Here is a 10,405-nt window from a genome sequence, read left to right as displayed (position 1 = left end):
TACTTCACTTTTAATAAATACCTAATGCCACCTTCCCGCACCTGAGGGGTAAAATGACAAAAAGGGTTGGGTAAGATGACTAACAGATAAAAATAGTTAGTTCAATGACACAGAAAAATTTAATTTAAAAAACGCAGATGCAGAATGCAGCAAACCCTAAAGGCCTAAATCATCAAACTGAATTTGACCAATATTCCTTAAGTGTACTCACAAATCCTGATCACCTGTTATCAGCAAGGTAACATTTTGCATTCTGGTCAAAACAATGTCTACAGTTGTCAGCACCATAGTCCTTTCATAGATGTGTAAAAGGGAGATGGGTGAGGGATCTAACACCCCTACCACGATACTTCGCCCAGAATTGAGGATCCATATGCACCACTGAAACCTGGGTAATTATTGCTGTGGGTTCATTGAAGGTCTGCCCTTATTTAGTGCCCTCTCTGCAGCAGCAAAATATCATATACAGTTGAGGACCTCAAATCCAGAAAGCTTGGGACCGAAGGGCTTCTGGATTTCTGGTCTTCATAGTATATTTTAGTAAATTAATTGATTTATACATGTGCTCAGGCTCTTGTACTTGATATTTGATATCCTTTCGTGTCCCTGACAAGGTTCTTAGCATATGTCCATAGCATGCGCTCACTTCCTACTCATCCCAGAACAATGCTTGGAGAGTGGTGCCACGAGGTGGCAAGTCAAAACACTATGCAGAGGAATTTTCAAATGTTCTGGATTTCTGGTTTTCCGGGTTTCTGGATTCCGGATTTGAGGTCCTCAACTGTAGATAATTTGATGATGTATCTTCATGCTTGGAAGGCACTTCCTTCAGCAGATCACAATTCCTCACATGTCCACGTATGGTACACCACATTTGCCTAACTGTGACAGCCCTGCCAACCCCTTTCTCAGGTACCACAAGTGGGATGAAAGTCTCTTTCGAGCCACATTGGTTCACACATACTTCAGTAGTTTAGAGAACAAGCCGTGCAGAAGGTAGAAGAATAGCAAAGAGCAAGGAACATCTGTACACACAAACTCACAACAAATAGTGAAACATGCATGAGTCTGTTTCTGGGACCCCAATCCATTTTGACCTTTCTAAAAGTAGGAAAACCTGGATTTTCTCAAAGGGTGACCATAATGTGTTTAATTACAAGCATTCTTCCAACACTTTAAGGGTTAAGAAATAAATAAAAAATGACTTTAATGAATGAAATAACTTTTATTTCTCCATTTTTAATGATAAATGAGGAATGTACAACTTGATACTATGATGTGAGAAATGGTTATTTTTTATTTAAACTCCAGAGTTGTCAGTAAGCCATTGGCGGAAAGTGGTGACTCTGGTGTAGCCAGAGGGATAGCCACTCTCGCAACCAGCACCGCTCACGAAAGAAATCACTCCAATAAGGAGAGGAGATCCAGAATCCTGGGCAGCGAGGGGACCACCACTGTCACCCTATAAATAACAGGCAGAACAAGTATTGGTAAGAGAACAACCATATAAATAATCCAAAATACACACACCACTCCTACCAGTAACCTACGTATTATTCAGGAATTCTACTCAGATTCAACACCAGGTTAATTCAGTCATCTTTACAAAATATACGTGAGGGAGACGAGGCCGAATGAGCACCGAAGGAATTTTAGATTAGCTCAACCACAGAAGTCAGCTTTGGCAGAACACAGTATTAATGAAGATCATGCCATTAGACGAGGAGATGCAAAGATTCTTCACCACTCACAATGCTACTGGGACCACATAATTAAGGAAGCCATCTCACCTCAATCCAAAGAATTTCAATTGTGATACTGGCTTTCATCTTAGCAATACATAGGGACCTGCATCAGTTGCGTAAAAAAACATAAGGAAATCATATGAAGGACTTCGTAAGACCATCAGCCACTCGAACGAAACCTGAGCCTTATTGTTGCACTCGCCAAATGGTCTATTTGGTTCAGTGTGAAATTGGACATTGAGACAGTAACACGCCTTGAGAATGGAAGAAAATTTCTTTTCCGAAATGTCGACCAATAAAACTGAATTGACCTGGTGTAGAACCTGAGAAGAATCCCTTAATATATTATTCACTGGGAAAAATTAAAATCATTTATTAGCCTATGTATAAGGTTGACAACTAGGTTCCTGCCGTTTTCTTACATTGTAACATTCCATATTTCTTTAAATGCTTTAAATCATCAGAAGAGAATATTTTGTTCTTCCAGAGGCTGTGTTTTTTAAATAAGATTAATTTCCGTTACTTTTTGGGTTGTTAATATGGAATGTCAAGTTGAGAAAAATGAGCTTATTTGACGCCTCCTTCTTTTTGCTTTTAATCAAGGTGCTAAGGCTGCAGAAGCTTCTCACATCATTTATGCTGTGCATGGAGTGAGTGCTACAACTGACAGAACTGCTCTTGATTGGTAGGCCAAGTTCAAAAATGGAAATTTTAACGTCAAAGACGCATCTCGTCCTAGCTGTCCAGATGAGTTCAACGAAGAGTGAGTCTACACCAGGTGATTTCTACGAACAAGGTTTTGAAAACCACGTTGAATGTTGGAAAAAAGTTGTAAACAACAAAGGAGAAAACATGACTGATTCATGAAAAATACATTTTTAATTTTTTTTTTGATAGCGGCGGGAACTTAGTTGCCAACTTAATAGATTACAGTGCTAAACTGCACTAAATTTCTCAAAATTAAAAATAAATTTCAATTTCTTGAGTGAGTGATTTGTGAAAAGTAAGGACCCAAATGTGGATTTAGGGGGGAGTATGGGGGCACGTGCCCCCCTGATGCTTGAAAAATAGACAAGATTTTTAATACGGTTATCATTACGTTTGTTTCATTTTGTGTATTATGGAGCCTCAATCATTTAATTTAATATTAACAACTTTCATACCAAAATAAAGAGAATATTTTACACAGTAACTGTTGTACATATTTTTTTTCTAATCTCAAATATGAGATGACCTGTCAGACCCTTGTGCCCCCCCCAGAAAAAAATCCAGGATCCGCCCCTGGGGAGAAAGGTTTATTGCAATGCAAAGTGGTTCCTATAAAAAGAAGGAAGGGTTAGTTAGAGCAAAGCCAATTATTACAGTTCAGAGAGAACGACTTTGGTCCATAAATATAAAAAGGGTCAGGATGAGTCGGTAGGAAAAAAGGGTCAATCATACATGTTCATTACCCCTGCTGAAAGGAATAAATAAATAAAGATTCTTACATTGCAAGTGCTCTGACTGTTATCACCCTTAGCACAGATCTGAGACTCAGAGATGAGGTCACCATAAAACTGGGCGCATTCATCATTGGAAATAGTGGTCAGAGGAGTATACTGGAGAGTTGGGCTGACACCACCAGCATCTGTCACAAGAAAATGAAGGCATAAATAAGGTATGCATGCTATGTCAGATCAATGTTTTTGGCGAAAAATATGTGCGTTTCAACCATATAAAACTCAACACACTCTTTCCAAGCAGCAATCAATATCCCAACAACACCCAGACAACATTGCCAGAGTTAAAATATGACATCTGTGAATTTCCATGCTAATCCAATTAACGTTATGTGAATATCTGCCAAATATCCAGAGGACCTGCCATACGACAATGCAGCAATGTCCAACAGTGGACATGGAGATCCATATTACAACATCTCTCAGATCTCTTCATAGCATCTAATGAGTAGATAATGGGTGCTTTTATTATGGTTTCTGGTAATCCCCTTACATACAGACAAAATATTTGTGCTCTTCAATTCCATACAGAATGTATACTACCTGAGGATACTGTTTGGAACAACAATTTTTATTATCACGAATATTACAACTTGAATATGTATGCAAAATTACTTTTACTACTTGTCGCCGATGTTACAAATAGGATATATATGTAACACTGTCAAAATATTCATTGTGTAATAACAACAAGTTTTGGATACATCAGCCTTATTTAGATATCCAATGGATATCGTCTGCTGCTTGGGTTTGGACAAAATTTTCACCTTGAATTCTGCATCTATTCACTAGATCTTCCTATCTTATACATTGAATTCATTTATAAAAAATCAAAATCCAGGATATACTCCATTGAAAAGATGATATCAGAGTACAAACATTTTACTATATCTCAGGTCTTGATTAGTTGACTTAGCTCATAAAAAAATACTTCGGATGTTGCAGCTAAAAATTTTTTTCGAGAGAGAAAAAATACTCACTGTCAGATGTCTTTCCCCAGCCACTGGCAATCACTTGAGTGTTTTCATAGCTGGGAGGGTTGCTGGAGAATGGTGGAAGACTGATGGGAGCAATATTATCTGCAAAAAATTCAATGATACTGAAATAGTTATCCAAGCATAGAAGATCCCAGTAAAAATGAACCTGGGCAAGAATTTTTATTTATTTGCAAGTATGCTGAAAACAGCAATGAATGGTGTTCACATCGGGGTTAGCAACAACTACCAATGAATGATCACACGCACTCATGCCTTAGATAGCAATAAAATGCAATGCAAAAATTAGGGTGAAATAAAAAAAAACAAGTTAAGGTAACTCCTAAAATGTGGAAATGGATGGTTTGGAGACTATACGTTCAACATATACATACATAGAAATGAATTCCAAGGTTTTTAACAGGGATAAGGAAGAAACACCCTCATGAATACCACCAAGAAGGCATTTGAACAGGACTTTACCGGGTAATAACGAGTGCTAGGTGATGGGGGTTAACCCTTCCACCCAGATATTTTGGGGAAAAGTCGTAAGTGAATCCTTCCAAAAATAATTTTCTGGCAATAGCCTTGCTGGTTTCTACACCGAACATCTGCGACAAAGACACAATGCCTGCTATCACTCGTTGAGTTGAGCCATTAAGATAAGTGAAGGAACAGTATTTTAAATACAGGTTCTATAGTCCCCATGAAAATAATCACGGGACTAACTAAAAGTTGACTAACTATGGGATGCTCAGCAGAAAATCTGTTACGGTTTGTGTTGGCTGAACACAACAACTGAGTAGGGTCTAGGAAATCAAAATGGATCCGCATAAAATGAATCTACACAAAATATGTTAGGTATTTTTACACCATGAGAAGAGCTATGATAAGGACATGACAGGGGAGAATGGAATGGTAATTCTTAAAGTGAGAAATCACATCAAGAGGCAAAAGAAGATCAAGGAACAGGCAAGTGGTGGAGGATTAGTACAAGAGATGATATATTGCTTACCATTGTAGTTAATACTATTTTGCAACTTCAACAAGCAGAGATCAGCATACAAGGAGTTTGGATCATACTTCTCGTGAACATGCGGTTCAGTGGACCTCACCACCAACCTTGTGCTGGCTTCTCTGTTTATGTTAACGACACCAAGGCTAATGGTGAAAGAGTTTCCACTGAAATAAAGAATTTAATGAAAAAGTAAGATTATAAAAGCCATATCAAAAATATTAGGTGCACAGCTAAGTTCTCACTGTTTTGTAAAATGAAAATACAACTAAATTGTGAAAAAATTGCTATAAACGAATAATTCAAAGTATTTTCCATAGCTAGCTACAACCTTTGCCAATCATTGTGTCAGAGCTTGAATGCAGTCAAAGCGTGCATCTGTTGAGGCTATCCACGAATTAAGCCATTTTTTGATTTCTTCAAATAAGCACAACTGCTTATCAGCCAGACTAAAGGAGCAAGTAATGATCGGAATGTGCAATATCAGGGGAATGTAGCGGGAGGGTAAAGACTTCCCATTTGAGTGTTTTGACGTAGGTTATAACAGGTTTGGCAGCATGAGGTCGAAGCGTTCTCATGCTGTAAAATCACTTTGTCGAACCATAAGGAACTCAAATTCCTATCTATTGCATAAAACGGCTTGGTGAGAAACTCCTAATGCACAAGCAAGCTCTTCTTGAGCTTGACATGGATCTTCATCGAGTAATGCCTCCAATTCAGTGTCTTTAAAGGTTTTTGGTCTTCCTTCACACGGACGGTCGTCAACATTGTAATGACTGCCTTTGAAGTGATAGAACCAATTATGACATGTTGTTTCACTTTGAGCAGCATCTTCGTAAACTTTTTGGAACTCTAGATGTGCTTCAGTCACCATTTTCTTCGAGTAAAATAAGAAAATAAACACTTAAAGCAAATGGCGGTTACTTGGCATAAACTCAGACACATTCATACAACAATTACTATATGATGCCATAACAAACTTGCCATTGTCGTATAGCGGTTTGTTTGCCAATTGTCTAACCTTAGTTCACGACATTTCCAGTATGTCAATATCGACCAAAAATCACTGATAGAGTCATCTATTAAAAACAGTGGGAACTGAGTTGCGCACCTAATAGCAAAATGTGTTTATGTCAACACAAATGTATCATGCCTATAATTCATGAGTGCCTATTTCTTTGAATTTCAAATAACTCACAAGGAAAAGAATTAGTAACGTAAATAACCAATTCAAATATTAATCTTTCTGCACAAACATTTACTAAATATTTATCTTAACTGTATTTTTAGGCAATGGTACTTCGCTTCAAGGACTATGCAGTTATTAGCATAAGAGAAATCAAAAGAAAAAATAAGACGAATGTATTTTAGTTTCTTATAAAATACAATTATATCAGAATGATTAATGTATATTCCCAACAGCTAAACATGTACCCAATTGTCATCACCAAATTTACCAAAATTGCCAAAAATAAGGGCTAGAGTACAACTCTAAAAAAATTAACAATTCTGTATTAGGGGCTATATTTAAGTTTATTTCTCATTCAAAAAATAAAATAACCTTCTTAAATAGGTGTTCAGTTTGACCAAGATATAGAGCTTATAATTTAGACGAGGGGGAGTTACTAAAATAAGTACTCACAGAACACCACAGTGACCAGCAGTCAAGATGTAATCAGCTGAAATAATTGATCCACCACAGAAGTAGCCTGCATCAATGCTCACTGCTGCCTGGTATGGAAACTGTCCAAGAGTTGCTGTATTGCCACCAACAATTCTAGATGAAGAACTGGTTTGCCCTAAATAAAGAATACATATTTAATCAGAATACCGAATTAAATTGAAGGTGTTAGTATATGACACAATGTCACCGTTTATGTTCATAAGCATTTTTTCTGCTATTTTGAAATTCGCAATGAGTAAGAACATCTTAAGAAAACATTAAAACGTTTAGAAAAAGTTTCTCATGCAAAGAAAACAAGATGTGAACAACTACACAGGCCGATTATGTGCTCTCAAGGAAAAAATAAATACAAACTTTAAACTGTCTCACATTATCTTCACCTTTTCTTGATCATACCTCTTCAAATATAAATTTAATTCTATTTTAAGTATACAGGGACTAGCCACAGTGATAACTTTACCAGAGTCACCCGCAATGCACAAATTGTGCAAAAATTCCACAGAGAAAAAATAATTTGCCTCAACTAGGATTCGAACCTGAATTTCTAGCTTTAGCCATTTAAGCTACCAAGGCATAATTCTTCCCTGAGGAAATTTGTGGACTTTCCTGGAAAAAGGTGGTGTAAATTTAATTTAAGTTTTCCAGCAAATTGGATTCCTCTTCATAATTATAAACCCATGATTTTATCATAAGGCTTTTTAAATAATTCTCCCTTCCTCATAAAGCCCCCTTTTCAATCTAGTCAATCCAATCTCAAATCTCATCAAATTATTAATTCCTCACCAGTAATAAACAGAATTTGCACAACCAATAATCATATCTATCAGCCATGAATATTGGTCTCATCTCAAATCGATTGATAATTTAAGATTCAATCAAATTTTTAAATTGTAGTCTCATCAATAAAATTTATATTATAGTCACGTATGCATACAATAATACCCACTTAAAGCTGAGATCTGAGAATATTTGGACAAAGACTACAAACAAGAAAACTAAACACAGGTATTACTTCTCCAAACCCACAGCCTAAAATAAGTCACATGATAATGTAATAGCTCCTGACAATTTACAATCCGTTCAGATTGGACAGCAAGCCAATGGTTAAAGGAGAAATTGCAATAGCTTACATTTCTTCAGGGTCTCCAACCGAGCATCATACTGCTCTCCAGTTACAGGCTGTTCTGGTATCCTCATCAACACTGATCTCTGAGGAATTTTGTGGTACAATCTTGCCTGAGTTAAAAGAAATAGTCATACTTAGAGTGACTTGATCACGCTATATTAAACCTGGCTTAAGAAACAACTATTCATATTATTTTAAAAGGCATATTTTCTGAAGAAATACCAGTGTTTGCAAAAGTATGCTTGAAATGAAACCAACCATAAATGTCTTAAATTGGAGCTGTTGAACGAGTATACTGATAATGATGATATAAGCTATGATTCTCACTAAAAAAGCAAACAATGCAATTTAGACTTTAAACAATTCAATATCCAAAGATGCCTTAGCTTTCATTCATTCTCTAGACAATTAAAATTCTAATTAGAGTTTTAAGATATTTCCAATGAATCCCCACTATAATGCTTTCTATTCAATTTATGGCAGTTCGTGGTTAGTTCCTTTCCAGGCAAGCTAAGGGCATGTTAATTATGTATATCTCTTGAAAAAAAAATTGATAGAATACTTGGTACTACTCAACTTGACCAAGCCAATTTATTATTGTTGTGACTTAATGTAAAAGTAGTCAAAGTGATATAGTATTAACTCCTAGAGAATTGAGACAATACGCATTAATCTCAACTCATAGATTTATTGTCGCGAGAGTCAGTACAAAAGCTGCCAATTAGTTTCTGGAAAGCTACACAGGAAATTACATTAATTGCAAGAAAAACTTGGCAATCAAATGGAATCAACTTCTATGGCTCACTACCACAAAGGATATCCAATGATTCCTTCCTCTTGTGCACTTGAGAAAACAGAATAACTTTAGAAAGAAGGAAAGTTCCCAAAACCCCTGGATATTGTGAAGGGCATCAGGGCATAAGTTACTTTAAGACTGTACTAATGGATGTGCTGAATAGCAAAAGAGACTCCACTTCGTACATTCTACACTTCAGTTTTATCAAGCACAGTTTAGACACTGTTTTTTGGTCTGTTAAATTATTCACAACTTTATTAAAGAGGCATTTTAAATCAACTAGAAAAATAATTCCAAAATGACTCTACAAGGAGATTACAATGGGTTATTTAATTGGGCCAAAGATACTAATTTAACTTGTAATTTGCCTCATTGGCTGAAAAAGAACTTCCCCTTGCGGCGAAGAATTTTCCCTGAAATTCATTCTCTCCCTCGTACATTGAATATACAAAAAATAAAAATTCCTAAATGTTCTCTCTCAATAAAAATATTAGTGAGATAACCATAAAAACCAATTTTCTTCCTGAAAATTGAGGGAAATAAAAATTAATACAAAGAGTTTCGTATTTTGCTCCTGTAAACAGGCAACACATTTTACACTACCTAATATCTGGATGGCAGATGAGCCATAACCAAGCGATTAGAGTAAGATTATTCTTTGAATTGCGGGAAAAAATTCACCAAAATTCACCGTCAAGTATTTTTTCTTCGAAGTATGAGAAAGAATGGCTTTTGCTCGAAATGGAAATCAGATAATGGGAAAGTGAACTTAAAACTATGCTGAATTTGCACCCAAAAATGCATTTATTGCCCTTTTTTGACACAGAAATTCCACGCCAAGCTACAGAGCCAAAGTACAATCAGGTACATCACTTTTTAATACGTTGATGAAAACAAAAATTTTACTGAAATAATTTATGCAAGACTTAACTAAGGACGCATCACTGCGCTGAAACGGTCTTATATCATGAAAATTAATAGACTCGTTTAAAACTTGCTTTATCATCTGGACATTTTTACGGAATATAGAGTAGATATTTTTAACATTTAAAAGATTTTCTCGGAAGTAAAATGTTTACTTTTGAAGTACACGCAAATATTAACAAGAGATCCGTCGCAAAAAAAAGAGGAACTACGACCGTTACAGAGGAAATGAGGCACCTCCTTAAATCCGATTCAGTTAAATTAAGAACTCAAAAATTGTGCCTCAAAGAAAACAAAAAGGGACAAGTGTTTACCTGCACGGAGGCGCAGACGACCAGGGCGAACAAGGCAACAAGAAAGACCTTCATGTTTGACGATTTCCAATACTCGCAGCAAGAGCAGTGGCTACGGAAGGTAAGCAGAGGCAAGCTTATATACAAGTCGCGCCGATAAAAATTTACCTACGCTGTGACACAAGCAAGGTTATTTTTAAAATTACTTAATCTGGAAACATTGGATGACAACAAGGTTTCTTTCATATTCGCAAAAAAATGAACCTCGAGTTATTGTTATCGCGAGAAAATCGAGATAACAGCATCCGACGAGATATAAATCTTCATATCATCCGCCCTTTCGATGCGA

General features: G+C 36.3%; 1 protein-coding gene across 1 annotated transcript; it reads right to left on the bottom strand.

Moving 5' to 3' along the window:
* Window positions 1-1,205: 1,205 nt before the first annotated feature.
* Window positions 1,206-10,184, bottom strand: LOC124166873 (brachyurin-like). Its single transcript, XM_046544585.1, has 7 exons — window positions 10,078-10,184; window positions 8,048-8,153; window positions 6,876-7,032; window positions 5,234-5,400; window positions 4,225-4,323; window positions 3,233-3,372; window positions 1,206-1,462 (listed from the first exon to the last, which is right to left on the bottom strand). Exons 1-7 carry the CDS (start codon window positions 10,129-10,131, stop codon window positions 1,301-1,303), a joined length of 885 nt encoding a protein of 294 aa, XP_046400541.1. The 5' UTR covers window positions 10,132-10,184; the 3' UTR covers window positions 1,206-1,300.
* Between the last annotated feature and the right edge of the window lie 221 nt (window positions 10,185-10,405).

Source organism: Ischnura elegans, chromosome 10, assembly GCF_921293095.1.
Source record: "Ischnura elegans chromosome 10, ioIscEleg1.1, whole genome shotgun sequence".
NCBI lineage: Eukaryota > Metazoa > Arthropoda > Insecta > Odonata > Coenagrionidae > Ischnura > Ischnura elegans.
This window is presented reverse-complemented; position numbering and strand designations above follow the sequence as displayed.

Coding starts and splice junctions, on each gene's coding strand:
- LOC124166873 (XM_046544585.1), bottom strand. CDS start 10,131: ATGAAGGTCTTTCTTGTTGCCTTGTTCGCCCTGGTCGTCTGCGCCTCC. Junction 7,033..8,047: donor GTTGGAGACCCTGAAGAAAT/GTAAGCTATTGC, acceptor TTCTTTATTTAG/GGCAAACCAGTTCTTCATCT. Junction 3,373..4,224: donor CTGGGGAAAGACATCTGACA/GTGAGTATTTTT, acceptor TTCTTGTGACAG/ATGCTGGTGGTGTCAGCCCA.